Source organism: Halichoeres trimaculatus, unplaced genomic scaffold (assembly GCF_033239565.1).
Source record: "Halichoeres trimaculatus isolate MK-OKI-2021-1 unplaced genomic scaffold, fHalTri1.1 fHalTri1_scaffold_13, whole genome shotgun sequence".
Taxonomy (NCBI): Eukaryota; Metazoa; Chordata; class Actinopteri; order Labriformes; family Labridae; genus Halichoeres; species Halichoeres trimaculatus.
In genome coordinates, this window is record NW_027437191.1 from 19,857,380 (window position 1) to 19,876,458 (window position 19,079).

Below are 19,079 nucleotides of genomic sequence, written 5' to 3' on the forward strand. Positions count from 1 at the left end.
TTATCCTCAATATCAGTGTTTTCAGCAACCAAAGCATCCAAAACCAATTCCTCTTTTCTGGTTTTGATTGTTACATGCATGGCCACAGACTTTGGAAATTATAGGTTTTTTTTTTAATTTTCAGTTCTGGAGCGTTTCTGCATGTGAAGTAGGTCATTAACTCTTCTGTTTTTATCATTTTCTAATCCAACCTTCTCTTGAACCTATGAAGAGTTTTTAGGTGGTTATGAAACATTTTGAAATTATTACTGAGGCCCCTTTATGACATAAAAAAGCACAAGAAACCATCAGAAACTTTATGATTTCTGTACAGTCATTCTTTATGCTTTGACCGCTACAACCTGGAAGGTGTCAAACAAAGCCAGTCACAGTAAGTTGTAAGAATGTTCTTTCTTGACCTTAGAATAAAAAAACAGAAAAGAAAAATTTAAAAACATTTGATACCCATGCATAATAGAGGTACAGATTTAGCTGCAGGTCACCAAATTAAGTGCCAAGGAAGGAGCTTTCAAATTTCTATTGCATGCTTTTCGATTCAACTAGATTTGTCTGCTCCTCTATTTTCAATTCAATTGTTATCAAAATATGTAAATAATACATTGACAATTAACTAAAGAAGATGACACCAATAAACCATCCAAGTGATGTCCATTTAAGTGATGGCCCCTCTGATGTCCAAAGGTCTTTATGAAGCAACAAAGAGACAGTGACCGTAATGGAAATGCAAACCTTACCTAACTTTAAAGAGGGGGTATTGTGCTTTTTTTTTTTCTTGGGTTTTATGCTGTCCCTCTGGTGACCACTTGGTAGCTTTACATCATATAGAGCTATAAAAAACATATTTTTATTTATCCCCCACTGATGTTTTAGAAAATCCTTTTTTACAGCCTTTTTGTTTTAGCTGCTTTAAGGCTCTGTTCCATGAACCCTCTTCCCTCTGATTGGCTATCGAATAAGTGTTACGAAACTCAAAATGTAATTACTATTGCCCAACATGCAACAACTTTTTACATTTTGGCTCATTCATTACATTCAGGGTTTGTGACTTTCTTAAATTTTATTTTGGCCTCAGTACTTTTGTCACATTATCGACCAGTTATTACATTTCAGGCTTTAATACATGCTTTCATTACATTTTGGATCATTGTTACATTATGGATCGTTGTTACATTTTGGGCTTTAACAAGGCCCACCCTCCCATTGGTTGTGAACAGTTAAAAGGTTTTTATGTGATGACCTCATCATATTAGCAAATCTTTTGAAGATCTTGTGCTACTTTCAGAACAGACTATTTGACAGACTCTGGGATTTCTACAATATATGAATACGTAGCAGTTTACAGGATGGTAAAGGATAATACCCCCTCTTTAAGTTAACTGAGCTACAACCTTAATGCAGATCTATGAAATTTCTAAAGTGTAATATCTTAAAAATGAATGAGTAATACAATGAATGTAACCCTGACAGTGTGTTGGAAAGCAGATGTTAGCTACTCAGACCAAAGTTAGTTTTGAACCAGGATGCAGGCGTATTTAATTTGGACACTGGCTGTTTAAATATGGGTGTCAGTGAAAGCTTCAGGGATACAGTATGGGATATATTTTGAAAACTGTGCTGCAATTTTGTGTCAAAAAGACGAAAAGGAACAGGAACTTGTACCTGATGTACAAGCCACAACCACAGGGGGCCTGTGAACCAGGATAAAATGTAGCGATGAAAGTTTAATTTTCCGTCCAGATATCTCCTACTGCCAAAAAAAACCTCAAATTGAAAATATTTTCAGGGTCTGCCACACTCAAGAGTTTTAAAACTGGGGTTCACAAAAAAATTTGTGTGCACAAACACACAACACAGAAACTCTAGCCTGGAGCCTGGGCTACAGACCTGTTCATTTCTGTTCTTCTCCTATTATCATAGATAGAGAGCTTTTTGCACTCTATGGCATCAACATGATGTCTTTTTAAGTGGCAGTGGGGGGAAGAGAGCATGTATGAGCATGTGAGTGTTCTTGACACTACAACAGCTCTCAAACAAGAGGTCACAACACTTGGCTGCACATGAAAACTGCAGCACGTGTGTGTGTGTGTGTATGGGCACACCTGTGTACTTTGATACACACAACTTAATGCTGCAGTGATTTGGAGGGGGGTGTCAGACTTGGGTGGTTTTGGGTCCCATTGGACCCCCTCACACCTTGTCCACCCCTGACACAGAGCATTCCTCTCAGACTGATGACCCCAAAATGACGGACGGCATCCTCCATGCCTATCACACACTGCTGAGACCTGCTGCTGCCCTGAGAGACTGAAGGGCCAGGGTTGGGATGGGAATGTGAAAAAACAACAAAAAAACTATGTGGGGTAAGAAATCACAAGAAAAGGGCATTTTTAAAGGAAGAAAACATGACCCAGTCAAGCATTAAGAGGTGAATAGGAAAAAACAGGATACCACAGTCCTGTGAAAGGAATCTTAGACCTGTTTGTGCATACTAAAACGTTTATTTCTTATTTAATCTATCACCCATTTCTAACTTCTATCACCTAAATCTCACTTCCAAACACTTTCCTTCTTCTTTTTCTTCTTCTTCATAACCTCTCTGTGACCTTTCGAGAAGTAAACTTTGAATATAAAAAACAGTAGTTGTGCTTCCCTTTCAGTTAATTCTAATTGTAATGGCATGATGATTGGAGGTTTATTTGGAAAATGTGTTTCAAACATAAAAAAAATCCTTTCTCTCCCACATCAGTATTTAAGTACCTTAAAACATACAAATGAACATCTAAGTTTAAATAAAATAAATTCCCAAAGGGCACAACAAAGCTTTTCATATCGTTCCATATCATTTTTACAGCATCACATTTTTGCCTGATTTGTTGTAAGTTTAAGCTTTTAAAATGCAATCTAAACCGACTTTCCCTAATAACAGGGTTCATCTTAAAAGCTTATTATTTTGATTTATTAATACTAAATTAGCACCTTGTTCCATACATGTGGAGGTGAAAATGTCTTAAAGCCACAGGGCAGATTTGTGCGAGGACTCTGCTCCCCAAAGCAGAGGAACAGCTGAATAAGAGATTCTCAAACAGGGGCAGTAATTTGCAGAGTGTGTTTCTAAGTTATTCCAGCTCCCCGCAGCTCAGCAGAGGCTGACCCCTCTCCCCGTCTGTCTGCTAAGAGGCCTACAGGGAGGAATCAGCCCAAATTACCTTTATTGATCCGGAGAGACAGGTGAATACCAAGCAGGTCTCTCTTCTTATCTCTCATCTCATGCCTCCACCCCCTCTCTCTGCCTGCCTGTGAGGGGAGAGAATATAAAAGAGAAAGCATTCTCACAACCAGCACATGTTCGCGTATCAGGCATGGCGGTGATTTACTGCTCACATTCAGGTTGCTGTGATTAAACCTGCCTTCTTGTTGCTCATCCTTCACCAGCGTCTGAGGAGGCAGGAATGGTGAGCGGCTGTTTTTCTGCCTCCAATCCGGCATTGTCCTTTCGCCCCGGCATACAAATCACTGTGGCGGTGGAAAAGATACTCCATTAGGTCCAACTCTGAGTTAAATCAATGCGTGACTTATCAAATGAAATAGGGGATTATGAGGTAATCACCTGGCAAACGTTGCTGAAATTGTAATTATCTGCACTGCACACATCTCAGAGAGAGGAGACCAAACTAACTGTTTAAGTGGAGGCCGAGGTAACAAGGTGGAGAAAAGCACAACAGCTACATCTGTGAGATAGCGGCGTGAGGCCGAATGTTTATGTGCTGAGAGGAAACGCTGCAGCTCTGTGGTTCAAATGAAGGCGTTTTAACTGACAGATTTACGCTGCTTTTCCTCTGTCTCATTACTGAAAAACTGCTGCTCAGTCTGTTTGCTACTTAATCACACCACAGCCTGTATATCAACCTCTCAGGTGCATGAAAGACAGGTGCTACATTGTGTACGATGCTGGAGGACATGGCTTAAATACATTTTTACTTAAAGGTGACTAATTTCATCAGGACAGAGAAACAGGAACTAAGAAAATGTTCTAAAAATATCAAACTTGTTATTCTAAGCATAAATATATACAATAAACATAATACAAACTGTGGTAATAATAATATGTAGGGTTACATTTAAGCATAAAATATGAGTTTGTGGAAAATAAAATGTGTTTTTAAATCATGTAATGAAGGTTGTTGGTTTTTTTTTAAAAAACAAAATTTATTATCTTTATTCAATATTACTTTTGTCCTTGAGGCAACAAAATAAAATCACAAAAATAATATTAATTTTTAGCTGAAATCTAATATCAGCAAAAAAATTGTGATGAATACCATTCAACAAAATGTAAAGTACAGCTGACAAAAATGTTATTTAGTCAAATTAATTGTTTGTACTCTTTTGGTATTTCTAGTTTAATTTTCTAAACGTTACAATATTTTTTTAAAGAGTCTGCTTACTGCATTTCCCCCTCTAAAATTTGATGAGCAAAAATTACTTTACAGTTGAAAAACGCTAATATTCAAAATACATTTGAAAGTAAAATTTCAAAAAATATTTCAAAAGTCACCTGCCCAACTCCCCAAAAACAATAATCTACTGGTTACTGCGCAAGCGCAACACCACCACCGTCTGGAATTTGTGCAGAGTTACAGCACTGCGTTCGGTACAACTCTGTTCTGGCTATCTTGTCCCATCTAGTGGTCAAATGCTGTAATTGCGCTAGGCACACAAACGTTCTTAAACAGCAAGAAGTAAAATGTAGGAATTAATGAAGATATAAGCCTACGTAAATAATCTTTTTTCTGCCACACAAATATCAAAAGTTAAGGGTTCAAAAACTACAAATCTAAAAGCTACGATATAACATAGCATACAAGTAAAGAGGCACTGTGATAATTTACAATGTGAAACTTAATACTAACCAAACAAGGTACAACGTAGGGTGCAATCACATGTCAGCTAGGGAAACAGGCCTTACAGTTTCTTCAAAGAAGTCTTTAGTCTAATTTAAACATTTAAAAACTGTATTTTACTCTATAAGCAAGAGATTCACCCACATGTTCCATGTCAGTGTTCAAAAATTACAAAATAATTCTACAAAACACACACAAAAAGCATATGCATATGGTTTAAAAAGGATTCAAGACAAAGCCGAGAGTACCTGATGAATTCCACCGAAGTGTTGTTTTTATTGGATTTTCATCCATGGCGGCAAATTAGTGTATGAACATCACTTCCTGTTTTCATTTTGTTTCTCTAGCACAAACTGGAACTACAGCGCTTCCTCTGGCTCACAGCAGAACTGCATTTGAAACTAGTGATAGATAGATAGATAGATAGATAGATAGATAGATAGATAGATAGATAGATAGATAGATAGATAGATAGATAGATAGATAGATAGATAGATAGATAGATAGATAGATAGATAGATAGATAGATAGATAGATAGATAGATAGATAGATAGATAGACACTTTATTTCTCCCAGAGGTAAATTCAAGACTATGCTTTAGCACAACTATAAACTATAACACAACTATTACTATAGCACAAAATATACTGATCGCCATCAAAACAGGTCAGATCAGACAGCAGGTCATCTGTGCTCACAGACAAGTGCTGGTGTGAATGTGGGAAGGCAGAAAAGCTTAGCAGAGTCACACTTCTGTCACTTCATCAGGTGTAAGAGATCACACCACAAGCTCAGGCAGAGTTCACAGAAGCATGCCGTAGCCACATTCTATACAGATACTTATTGGCTACATTTAATAAATTATTATATCAGAAGATTCCAAAGTAACATCTTCAGTTATAGAACCAACTGATTTACAGGCAGAGTTTTTGACACCTTTTTTTTTGTTTATTTTATTTTTTAGTATTTTTTGTAGTATTTTTTATTTGAAAAAGAAGATTTTTATAAACACAAGTTATCATTACAAAATAAAAAATCAAACTATGAATACAAACCACATTTCAAAATGTATCAGTAAGAAAGACCTCAACAAATTGTGCATGTATGATAAAGATGAGTCCCAAAGACAAAACAAGAAAAAGTAGCCTATAGTAAACAGACAGTTATTATCTGAGGCATTGACATTGTTGTCAGTTGTTTTGAACAACAGAATACTGTTTCTGTCTTGTGTTTTGTTGTGTTTTTGAACTCCTTACCACTTTCCTTCCTTTCTTTTTAGTCGAAGTAACCCAATTCATCTCAGTGTACAGCTACTGGAATCATTGTATGAAATTGAAAATTTAAAAAGAGTATTTTCCCAATTGACGGGAAAGTCCAAACTTGGTAATCGTTGTAGTATCTGAAGGAAAGCATGCCAAGCAGCAGTGGTTCATGGGAACTAAAAGGTCAAGCATGGTACTAAACACTGTTCACTCCTTAAGGTGTGTATTCTTCGCGCCTGATTTCACACCAACTCCTAAGGGGTAAAAAGGGACTGCACAAGTCTGAGAAACTGAACTGGTCACAAAGTTCGCCAGAGTTCACAGAGTTACTGTAGAACAGGATGAAAAGATTACATAAAAAAAACAATATTGAAAGTTTAGCACTTATTCATAAATAAATTCTCTGCCTCAAAGTGCTTGTGTTGTTGCTTGGTTGTTTAGGTCATCTGCAGGGACCAGAACCCAAACTCACCACCCAATAACATGAGAGTCAAATTAATCTATGCACATGTAGAAAAATCCTCTGTGTCCGACTGAACTAAAGCATGTGCAGTAAAGGTTATAAGTTCATCAGAGCAGGCATCAGACCCTGGTTTTATGTTTAACTCTGGAGGTGAGCAGATTTCACACCCAAGTAAGTGACACTCCTGAACCCAGCAGCTCTGACACCAAAGCCTGGGAAAGTCTCAACCAGGCTGGAGAGAGGTGAAGAGGTTATCAGAGCAGCGTCACAATCACTGCAGGTATTTAGAGATTAAATCTAAAGTCAAAATTGCTGTTTCGTGGTTAGCGATCGTTTTTGAGATCCCCTCTAGTTTTACATCTCTTCATCATTATTACCATCATAGAAATCAATTAAGCCTTGCAGCCAAAAAAGTGTTAAAATAAATTTTGAGCCAGTTTGGGTGTGATGAATAAAACTTGCATTCAATTGTGTTTTGATGTATAATTGATGGGTTTTGTTAGGAGTGAAAATAGAGAGTGTCTCATTCAGTGGAGGTCAGAGGTTCAGGAGCAGTCCATGGGGCCACCTTGTCTCACGTCTATAAGGTGTGTGAACTTAGCACCCTTCAAAACACCTAAAGATGATTCCATGGGTCCCACGGAAAAGCCTGAGAGGCTGGCTGGCACCAGGGTGAGTTGAAGAGGTCAGCTCACTAAGCTGAGATATAAAACTAGATTTCAAAACAATAATCAATGAGACACAGAGGACCCTTGGAAAAGATGGTGTGTTTTACAAAGACTCAGCTAAAAAACAATAGACTGTTCACATGCTTTTAGCAGTTTTGCACATAATTTCAAACTGTATTTGAGCAGTACACTTTCTTTGCTGTTTTTTTTTTTTTGAACTGTATGTCAGTGTGTACTAAATATACATAAGCCACTCTAAACCTGCTGCAGCTGAATAACTGTGAACAACAGTGCTGCATCACATTTTGTAGAAATGTCTGCAGGAAACTTCCCCTTAGCTGCCAAGGAGCACTGCCCCCCAATCGCTGCGTGATATGAGTTGTATTAATTATTTTCACAACACATCACAACACAATTGTGATCTTTATTTTCAATACAAGAAGTCATCTGCCCCGCCAGCATTCCATGAACCACTCAGAAGATCCTCATGACCTCATCATATCAACAACTCCTGAGAAGATCTCCTGCTATTTTATGTTTTTCTTTTTTTTAACCACTGACCATTTTGTGCAGTTTACTGACAGATTCAGAAATTTCTACCACATACCAGTCAACCATGCAGCAGTTTGTAGGGGTATGTGTAGCAGTTAGAAAATCTGTAGTTTCACTTTACATCCATGTTAGAAATACAGAAAAGTATAATACCCCTTATTAAAAAATATATTCACAATCTGATTTTTTTTTTCAGTGCATTTCATGAGTAATAAACTTATTTTCATTGCTCTGATTCAAAAAATAAAAACAGCTGCTCAAGCTCCAGACTACAAGTTTCGGAAAACAGTAATATGGCACAGATAGTTACATTTTGTCATACTTTATTTCTTTACCAAAAAAAAAACAAACAAAAAAAAAACAATAAGAAGTAAATTCTGTAGTTCCTGTATGCATATGAATTATTTGTGAATGGATCATATGTATAGAGGTAAGAGGAAGGATATGGAGGAGGCTACCAGGTCCTCAGAGTATTTGACTGTGGCCCTGCTGCTCCTGTTTCACCTATGACTGGATGTTGTTTGGGTCAATCTATTATCATCATAGTGTTAAAAATATGACCTCCATTTTATTCAGTTGATATGCCATATTATTACTGAGCAAAACATTCATCAATTTAACCCAGTGAGTGGGTTTAAAGGAGTCACTTGCAGTTTATAGACATTATCTGTCGTATAAGCACATCAACTATACAAACAGTCCTTACTCTTCTTTGGGGTAAAAACTGAACAAAAACTAAATTTTTCAGTTACTGTTTCTATTTTGTTTTCTTTTCTTTTCTTTTAATGATGTGCTCTATCTACCTCCACGCAGATCTTTATGGCCTCCTGACACTCATGACTGACACCTTCCACGTGTCACAGTGTTTGGTCTCTCAAGGCGTCACTACGCAGGAAACAGCGTGTTAACCACTTTGCACTTGTCCATGGGAACAGAACATTTTGGCTACGAGCAGCACATGTCTGAGTCTTAAAGTTTGCTGATGAAGATAAGATTTATGAAATAAACGACAGAGGAGGATGGATGAAAATGCTCCTCATTTTGCCACACGTGTTAACACACACACCCCGTGTAACTGTAATTATGAAAGCCCCAAGTGGTTTTATCTATTACCCTATTTATTATTGTAAAAGGTAAAATAAATGTGACTTTCCAAGCCTGATACAAACAAAAATATCATTATTCATACTAGAAATAAACATCCCCAACAACAACATTCATTTTAAATATTTTATTATTCTTAGATCGAAATACAAAAGAGGTAGAAATGTTAGAGAAATAACTTAAGATTACATTCTCGAAGTAAAGTGGTCTATTTACAGATATTTACAGAAATAAGTTAGAGAAATATATTATTGCAATATGCATCAGTTTGTATTTAGCTTCAGAGAGCCACGTTCAGTTGAGCTCCTTTTCCATCTCCTCCTCTTCGTCATCGCTGTCTTCATCGCTGCTGGAGTCCTCATACGGGCAGATAGTCGCCTGGACCGGATAGTTACGCAGCAGCATCTCTGCGTCCTGGTACAGGTAGTCAAAACACCTGGATTTGGGCCAGTATAACCTTTGTGATGAGAGAAAATAAACCAATAATAAGACACATGTACCAATAAAGACGAGGAAAAGACTATTCAAGAAAGAAAAGTTGACTTACTTTACTGGGTGGACGACTTGAGGAGTTTTGGGATGCTTTGTGGCAGAAAGGTCTCCATGAAGGCGAGCCTTGAAGCAAAAAAGAGGTATTTTTGTTATCAACTGTGACTTTTTAAAAACCCGTTTCAAATGGAAATTTGAATGAAAAACGTCCAAGACTCCAAGCGAAACTCACCTCATGTGCGCCACTTTTGTCCCCAGCAGTTACAGTCCACGGTCTCCACAAACGACCGGGCCGTTGAGAAGCATTGATTCCAGTAAGAACAGAAGTTAGTCCGCTGTTTGCAGTAAAAGTCTCCATGTTTCCCCTTTGCTTGTAGTGGTGTGTCCTGCTTAAAGTCCTCAGAGGATGTGAGGCTAAGACCAGGAAGCTCCTATTTATCAGGGGCCCGAGCTGTTGGTGCCAAATTGCGCTTTCACACGCGTCTCCAAGTGTCTCCATACGCCACGGTGGTGAGGTGCGAAGTCACACTCCAGCAAACTCGGACCATATGGCCACTTACTTTCTTAAACCCTGATTTTTTAGAATTAAAAAAGAAAAAAAAACAATAGTTGTGATTCAGTTAGTATGGTTGAACTGAACAAGGGAGCCATGTTTTCAAGATGAATGTGGTTCCACTGGAAGCAATACTATGAGTTTAGATATTGACCGTACTCGAATCCCCTTTACAGTCCATGTTGCTTTCACAGTAAAGAAACATGAATGGAAATAGTGTAGAAAGTGTAGAAAAAAGAAACACAGCACCAAGAGCAATTAAAGTCATTGGTTGCAAAACTGGTTCAAGAAATGAAAAATAGTGTAAAAAAACAAAAATAGATAAATTAAAAAAAAAAAAAACGAAAAGAAAAGTTCGTGAAAATATCCATTTTATTTTGATAAACTGCTTATTTTTTTCTTCTTGTCTAATTTTGTTTACATAAAAGCATATAACTATATTTCTAGGTTTCATTAATGGGTAAAGAAAAAATAATTAATAATAATAATAAAAATAATTCTAATAATAATAATAATAATAATAATAATAATAATAATAATAATAATAAGAAGAAGAAGAAGAAGAAGAAGAAGAAGAAGAAGACGATAGGCATACTTGAAAGCAACATCTACCAACATATCCAGTAAAAAGTTTAAAAATCCAAATTCAAAGTTGAAACAGTTTGGCAAGTTGAGTTCGTGCTTTGGTTACAGTTTGTTGATCTCTAACCTCTTCAACTCTCAGCTTCTCCCTCCGTCTGTGCAGCCCATTTGCGAGGGTGAGGTGTGAAGAAACACGTGCCCGACTGTCACTGCCCGCTGAGCGCCATGATGGAAGAAGACTCGCGTGCATTTGGCGGGGCGTTGACACGCGTTATCCTTCTGTACACGTAACAGCAGGAGGGGGTCACTGACAGCAGGCTGTCTGCCTTACACCAAAAGTCGCCCTCATGTGGAGGACGTCATAGCAGGGTCACTTTATGAGCTGCACGTGCCTGCCATTCATTGAATAGATCCAATAAGGTGCACTGATTTTATTGCTATTGCATGTCTTTCATCTCAACCACGTGGGGGCACTGTGGCGCTTTAAGAGTGACTTTATTTATTTATTTATCTATTTATTTGAGTGAAAAGCTGCCCTTTGAAATCGTTGGAAAAATCCTCCCAGTATGTGCACAAGTATGTGTGTGACTTCACTCTGAGCTACAGGGATCCACATTACAGAAAGTAGCAGTGCTGCAGAGAAGGTGTCCATGGTTTAAAGTGCTCTGTGCATGACCAAAATTACATTTCTTGTCCCACGAGCGCCCTCCACATCACAGCATGTCTCTCCAGGGATTAAACAGTGTGTTAACCCCCCCCCTTTCTATGCACAGTGTCTAATTGGACTCTAATTGGACTCCCTTGCCCAGCTTCTATCAGCACCATTGACTTCTGAGCTGCTTTTAATCTAATGACAAAATTGATGGACTTTTTGTGTGTCCTTGCTGTACATACACACACAGGACTTTACTCCCATGCTCGACATAAAAGGCAGGTTGATGCAAAATTTCAGAGTTCTTTACAGAATTATGGAGCATTTTGGGCATTCAGTTCTGCTTTGTTTTCAATCCTGGTCATCGAAATAAATAAATAAATTCATTAATTAACATAATTAAATTTCTTGCAGACCAAGCATAAAATTGAGCATTTTGCCAGCACAGGGCAAGATATTAAATAAATAAAAAGAAGCAGGAGCAAGATATGTTAATTCAATGGAAACACAAAGTGGAAGGAGAATTAATTTCCCTGCAGTGAGACTGAAAAACTCACCACACTGTTTCTTTCTTTCTTTCTTTCTTTCTTTCTTTCTTTCTTTCTTTCTTTCTTTCTTTCTTTCTTTCTTTCTTTCTTTCTTTCTTTCTTTCTTTCTTTATTCGTCCATTTTACCTCTCTCTTTCTTTTTATCTCATTCCTCTTTTCCCCTTTTCTTTCCTTTCCTTTTTTCTTTTTGTTTCTGTATTTTCATCCTTTCTGGTTTATAATTCATGAGTCATGCTCCCTCTTTCTGCTGAAGTCATTACACCTCTTTCTAACAAAGGCACCCACTACTTGTCTCCAATAAAGTTCTCTCCATGGAAACAGTCACCATGTATACTATCTTCATTTGGTCATCTACTAATCTACTAATGTTTTTTTCTTATCAGCCACCTATGTAGATTGCTGATTTTCAACATTATAAACAGTACAAGAAAAATAAAAACTACATATATGTATAAACATTTTGAGCAACAATACAAAAAATCAAAATGTGTAATTTCTCCCAGAAATCATCAGCCAAAAGCACAGAGAAACCAGGTTCTTCTGTCTAAATAGTTGTGTTTTTACTCACTTGGATTCTTAAAGGAAAAGTAATTCTGTTGTTTGATGTTTGTTATTTCTTTAGTAGCTTCAGACAATAGCTTCAATAGAGTTGTGTCCAATAACACTTTGAAGAAAACATGTTTTCATGTACCAGAGCTTGGAGAATTTCTAAGGTTTGTTAATCTTTTCCTCAGACTTAATCGAATGAATAGAACACAATGGCCCTAACAAGTTACCCTTTTTTCCTGGAAAGGAGAAGCTGAACACCTGCAGGTTTATCGCAGCTGGAGCTGTGCAAATTTGAAATGCGAAGCGCTGCTCTTCGACATGGATGCCCAATTACTCAGAGATAACAGCCACAGACACAGCTTCTAGTTCTACTGCACACATTTTGCAATACATTTTTATCAAGTACAGTATTACAAAGGCTCTATCCCAAGTTGCATACTTTATTGCACAAGTGCATTCACACTGATTGTGTGGAACAACACAGTGCAGAGGAAGGGATGTGGATGGATCAAACAGTGTTTGATGGTTGCAATCAATGAGACAGAATTAATGAGAGTTAAAGAGACATTCAGCCATAGTCTCAGCTATGACTTTTGGCTGGTTGGAGCCCCCTGTGCTGGTGCACAGATTGTCCAGTCCATGCAACAGCTCCGAGTTACACCTGTGTTTCAAAGACTGGTTTAATCTAAGCCATTACAAGTAGGGAAATCATTATTATGATTTTATACTTGCTAAGTGCTACCCTCTACTCAACTGTTTGAGCTGTGCATATGTAAAACTTGTTTGTCTCTGATGCAGGTTCACAGTGGTGACTTAGCACCCTCTACTGGTTAGTAAATACAGCAACATGTTAAAGATGTAGAAAGTTAGAGAACACATGTAGTTCATTATTGTAAGAAAATATAATATAATATAGAATAGAATAGAATAGAATAGAATAGAATAGAATAGAATAGAACAGAATAGAATAGAACTTTATTTTCATTGTATCCAGAACAACGAAATTGAAGTCACAGCAGCAAACAAGAAAAAAAAAAGTAAGAAAGTATACTGTAAGTGCAAAAAGGTCCATAACAAGATAGATGACAACTTGTCCATCATGCCCCAGTTCAGCCAGCCTCCACCTCCACAGGGTCCAGGACTGAGCTTCTTCAGTCATGCTCCATCTCTGTCTCCTAGCTCCTGTCTGCTCACAGCAGGTGAAGTTCTTCCAATGTGGCGTTGGCGTTTGGTGCGCCATTAGCCATGTCTGTGAATAGCATGATGCTACTCTGCCCTCTGGAATTCCTTCTCCTGCTGGGTTAGCACAGCTAGCTCGTCCATCTTATTTGAGATGGATCTTATGTTCCCAATAACAATGGATGGAAGGACAGGTCCATATCATCACTTCTTAGCTCACACCTGAGAACCAACACATCATCCTCACCTCCTTCTCCTCACCTTGTGGGAAGACAACAGGCCTTACACCAGTTAGCACTGATATGCTACAGGCTGCTAACAGCTGAGTTCACATGTGAACAATGCAGCCATGGTTACATGTAGGATCTCCAGACAAACACAGGAGATTAAGTAGTAAAAATGTTGCTGAAGCCACAAAGGGTTTGATGTCCATGACCAACAAATGAGCCATAAAAAGTAATGATCCACTCCAAATACAAAGATTACAAAAAAGAGACAAAAAAAGAGACATAGGACAAAGAAGAGAGCGCTGCTGCAAAAGGCAGCCATAGTCAACAGGGCGGTGCCTAGCAAATTAGTGTCTGTTTGAATTAAATTTCTTAACATGTTGCTTGTTTGGTCTATTATACCTTCACGATGCTCAAACTTTAGCCCTACCAACCACTTAAAGGTTGGCTGCCCCAAGATTTCAACCACAGCATACACAGGCTGAAATGAATCAAACTCTTATTAGTAGATTGATTTGGCACAACATTTAGGAACAGGCTGCTGTTAAGGATGGGTTTTAGACAACTTAGAATAAGTTATTTAAAAGGTATTAGAAAAAAAAGCATAAAAGTATCGCAATTTGCTTAAATTTTCCTTCTTGAGAGTAGCACCTACTTAGTTCACCTTGTAAACACAGCTTGTCATAACTACTGTTGTGAGGTAACTGATCCAATCAACACACCACGCTGCTGGATTACAAAGTTAATCTTTTTAGAAATCATCATACTAATTCAAAAAGGTCATAGTCAGACTTCTGTGTTGCTAATAATACATTTTTTATTTATTCCTGTTGCTGACAAAGTGAGACACATGAGTATGTGTTATAAAAACTTCAGCTTCCCGGTGTTGGGTTTTTCTGTCTACCTTGTTTTCACCTTCTGTGCAAAAACAAAGACAAGAAAATGCTCAGAAATTGTTTTTTCATTTCTGTCAGGTAAAAGGTAAAAGGTTGGATTTAATTATCAGTTTTCTTTAAGATTGTATCAAATGTCATGTAAAACTCACAAGTGAGCATTGCAGAACAGGGTTTCATACATGCGCCTCTCATTTACACTCAGGGAAATGAAAACGCAGAAGGTCAGATTGAACCAGATCTCAACACAAGCTCCGAGTGTTGCCCTGGATACGAGCTGATGTGTTCAGAGGGAACTGTAACAAATAGACAACAAGGCCAAGAGAAAAGAGCATGAGGACAACAGAAATATTACAATTTTTATTTAAACTAACATAATTTAGTTTGAGAGAGTAGAGAACTTGGTACTATTTAATATGTAGTGCAGCTTTTAGTGAGTGAGGAGTGAATGAATATTGAATATTTTATAAGACAGAGTCCTGTTATTCTCAGCATTCTTAATTCATCTACATTTTATTTCTGTACACATCCTCTCTACTTTCCCCCCTTTCTAATCTCGACCTCTCCATCTATGCCATGTCATTCTCGAAGGCACTTATTACCAAGCAAGGGTCAAGATGGCTATGCCTCCTTCTTCTTTAAACTCTGATAACCTCAGAATCTGCTCAAAATGCAGCTCAATCTCAACAGCATGCTGACAAAAAAACCATTTGGAAGGCTAATCCATCAGAGCTGATGCCCTGAAATACACCACTTGTAGAAATCAATTTGGGTGACAGGAGGGAAGGAGATGGTCTTTAAGGTAACTGCATATTGTTTGTGCCAAAGGGAAGCCTCAGTACCCAAAGCTAAGTGAAAAGAATTTGAGACGAATAAAGACTCAATTTTTTTGATGTTTAAACTCAGAATAAATCCAGTACTGGATGATAAAATTGGATATTTGAAAGTAAGTGACTTTGGTCAAACAAGCTATTTTTCCTCAAAAGTAGGGTGGAAAGTACTCTTAGTTTTGGGGGTTTTGATGCTGTGGATATATTAAACAGCTCAGTTTTTAGACTTCTAGATTTACAGGCAACTGAAAAGACAACAGAATGTAAAAATCTTTACACATGTTGGACATATTTCACACCCTATCCAAACAGCTTCAGCTAGCACCCATATGCGTCCTTTCAAACATTCCAGTTAGCAATGTAAGTGGGTAAAAATGCTAAGGAATTGCATTAGCTAATACTGCTTTATCTACAGGTAAAAATTTAAACTTTGACTTTCTGACCTTTTGTACTCTGAAATACCACCCAAGACTTGTTTGAGCTTTGAGCCAGTTTAAAGCTAACACTGGTGAAGTGTTATCAAAGGAGTGGCTGGATGCCAACAGTATGAGGCAGTGACAACAACATGACCTCTATTTCAGAGCGATTCTCACCAGCTCTTCAGCTTTCCTTGGTTGTGACTATTAGTTCTTTTTTTAAATGCTGTGTGCTTCGTTGTGCATTTTCATTTTTAATTTAAGTTAACACCACTCAGGTCATGCTTTGTGATAACTCACTTTTCTTCTTTTGCTCTCTAAAAAGCATACGCTTTACTCACTTAAATCTGTGTAACATTTTGCACTTACTAATATTGAGTAAACCTGAAAGCTGTGAAATCATTTAAACTTGCTTTCTGAATTAAGTACATGGGATGAAAAAAAAACAAAAAACAAAGTGGTTTCGAACAACCAAATTAAATGACATTTTAATGTACAGCTTGGTGTCTTATCCACAGCGTTCCCTCCTCAGGCATGGTTACAAAATGTCATCAAAACAAGGATTAGATCTGATTTCATAACTTTTGTAACCTTGATTGAGGAGGGAAGGCAGTAGATATGAGACCCTGCTGAGGGGGCACAGGCTGGCACAGGTGGTCTTGTACCTGACTACCTTTTGCAGTGTGCCTAATAATTTGCATATTAATGAATGAACTGTTTGACTGTACCATGCTATTTTTGCCAATTTTGAAATGTAGTGTAGTTTATTTTTTGCATCTAACTTGAAATAATCACTGGGGTAATGTTTTAAGCATAGACAGCCAGTTCATGCCATGAGGAGCACAGACAGCCTGTGCCACTGCTGCACATTTCAAAGAACAGCAGAGGCTCATATTCACAGCGTTCCCTTCTCACTTGTCACAGCTTTGCTCAAACCATTTTCTTAAAATATAAGAGCAGTTTTTTCAAGTTTGGAGAATTATTTTTATTGAAACGTATGAAAACTTAAGGTTAGTTTGACTATTTTGAGTTGGATTTATGAAAGGTGATGATTTGAAATAAGTAGAATTTCAAGCACCTGTGACTTTTGTTAGTCCAGCTTAGAACTGTCATATTTTTGTGTAAGTTGGACCAATTTTTTTTTTTCAGTGTAGGTGGACTTGTCCACAAATGTTCTGGAAATAAATAAAACACCAAGCAGATCAAGGCATATTTGCATGTGTGGACTGATTAAAAAAAAACAAAACACTTTGTCTTTCTATGTTGACCCAACTCAGAAAAACTAAGTTTCTCAACTGTTTTCAAAACCTTATTATCATTACTTGTTTAAAATTAGTGCAAATAACATTTTGAGGAAAGCAGAGTTGGGTTCCCTTTTTTTTTTTTAATTAAAGTCAATGTTGTGTTTTACAGTGTGTGTATTCTGAACAATGAACCCATTTTTGGGTTAAGTCCATTAACTTATTGCTCGCACCACTATACAACATGTCTTCACAACTTATACTCTTCAAACTACTTATGCTTCTTACTCTTCCACTTCTTCTTCTCCTTCTACTACCTATATATCTACTACTACTACTGCTAGTTTGTCTGCTTCTACGTTTTCACAGTCTTTCCTTTAATTTCACATGTTCCATGTTTTTAGCTTTTTTCTACTGCTTTTAACATTTTTATTTCATATTTCTTCAGTTTTAACCTCCGGTTTTAGTATTTCAACACATTTGCTGAGAGGAAGTCCAATTTAATGTGTTTTCTTGTTGATGTATAAACTCCCTCATTGGAAAGCTTTCTGACAGCTTCCTGCACAGTTCAGACTCAATGATGGATGGAAGTAGCATTCACTTATAGGTGAAGTGTAAAGTTTTACTTCACACAGCCCATCAAACAGATGACTTACCAACTCTGAAGTAAGTGCTTGACACTGAAGTTTAGCCACTTGGAGCACCTATTATTTTTCTTATTTGAAGTCTCTCCTCTCTCTTTTTGCAGTTATACTTAAAAAGTCTGCCTCCTGTCAAAATAAAAAGTAAGTTGGTGCTATAGAGGCTGTCAGTGCTCTCATGCTCTCTAGATATTATATTAGTTGCAAGCTGGAGTAGAGCAACATGCTTGTTACGTAATAGAACCACTGAGGAGAAGATGAGGCAAAGCTCCAACTCCAACAACATCCTTATTTAATCACCCAGAAAAGTATGTCAGATGCTAAAAGTTTCTTGATCAATTATAGTTCTCTTTGCAATTTAAGTGACTCAATCCAAGATGTTGGTTGGATTAAATTTGATGAATAATGGGTGAGCAGCAGGTATTTTGAGTTTTTTCAACCCCTGCAGTGATTCTACTGCATCAGAGGCAGTGACTGCATTTCCACATTAGGAGCGACACAGTGTGCTTTCACACACAACACACAGCTGTTGCTCAGTGCGTCAGAATCAGAAGTTAATGAATGAATAAAACATTCTTTCTACACATCCAGAAGATTTATACACAGTCAGTCCAGGTTCACATATTCAGTAATTCAGAGTGAAACAGCTGCACTCTCTGCAGTTAATACTAATGAGGAGGAAGACTTGACTCAGACAAGGATCCAGGTAATGGGGGCTATAATCAGGGTGGCAGAGACTCACACAAAGGTGTCAGGGACTCAACTTTGGACTTGGATTCAGAGCCTATTCTTTCAGTTTGGACTCAACCTGAACTTTAACATTCATTATAGAGATTGGGCCAGACTCAAGGTTTGGTGACCTGACCAAAACACAAATGTATTCCTGTTACAGACTCTAAATTTGCACTTCCTATCAGTGCAGATTTTAGGTTATTAAAAACTGTCTGGAGACTATCTCATATCATTCATCACACATTATGACTTGGCATTCCCTCGGCTTAAATAGCTGATTCTGAATGTGTATTTACTTCATGGGATGCCATTTCACCTGGCTTCCTCTGACATGGAGCAGAGGTGAATGAAAGTGCTGCCACTGTGAAAATCGGAGTTGGCAGCAACAGCAGAATCACCTAAACTTATTACAAAGTCAACACCAGTCTGAAACCGACTGAAAAAGACTCTGGCATCTCTTGACCCCTGAGGCAAAACACCACTTATAACAAGTCTCTCACCAGATCTAATACCAAAAAGAGTGAACTTAGCTATTATCACTCACAATTAGCTAGGAATGGGTCCCAAATTAGGTACTTTTGTAGGTACTGAGTGAA

At 37.6% G+C, this 19,079-nt stretch overlaps 1 protein-coding gene and 1 long non-coding RNA gene across 3 annotated transcripts in view; both read right to left on the bottom strand.

Annotated features, from left to right (window-relative positions):
* LOC141802371 (uncharacterized) overlaps nucleotides 1–5,220 on the bottom strand; it is an 82,315-nt gene extending 77,095 nt beyond the window's left edge. The window contains exons 1-3 of one of the 2 annotated variants that reach the window (XR_012599468.1): nucleotides 5,150–5,220; nucleotides 3,404–3,513; nucleotides 3,207–3,290 (exon numbers count right to left, since the gene is read on the bottom strand). This is a non-coding gene — a long non-coding RNA (uncharacterized LOC141802371). Of the gene's footprint in view, nucleotides 1–3,206; nucleotides 3,291–3,403; nucleotides 3,514–4,910; nucleotides 5,123–5,149 lie in introns of those variants that run through there. The other variant, XR_012599469.1, reaches the window with a different exon arrangement.
* A 3,943-nt stretch (nucleotides 5,221–9,163) lies between these two features.
* LOC141802221 (protein ripply2-like) lies at nucleotides 9,164–10,971 on the bottom strand. Its single transcript, XM_074685731.1, has 4 exons — nucleotides 10,703–10,971; nucleotides 9,673–10,011; nucleotides 9,499–9,566; nucleotides 9,164–9,408 (listed from the first exon to the last, which is right to left on the bottom strand). The coding sequence occupies exons 2-4, from the start codon at nucleotides 9,937–9,939 to the stop codon at nucleotides 9,246–9,248; spliced, it is 498 nt and encodes a 165-aa protein (XP_074541832.1). The 5' UTR covers nucleotides 9,940–10,011; nucleotides 10,703–10,971; the 3' UTR covers nucleotides 9,164–9,245.
* Between the last annotated feature and the right edge of the window lie 8,108 nt (nucleotides 10,972–19,079).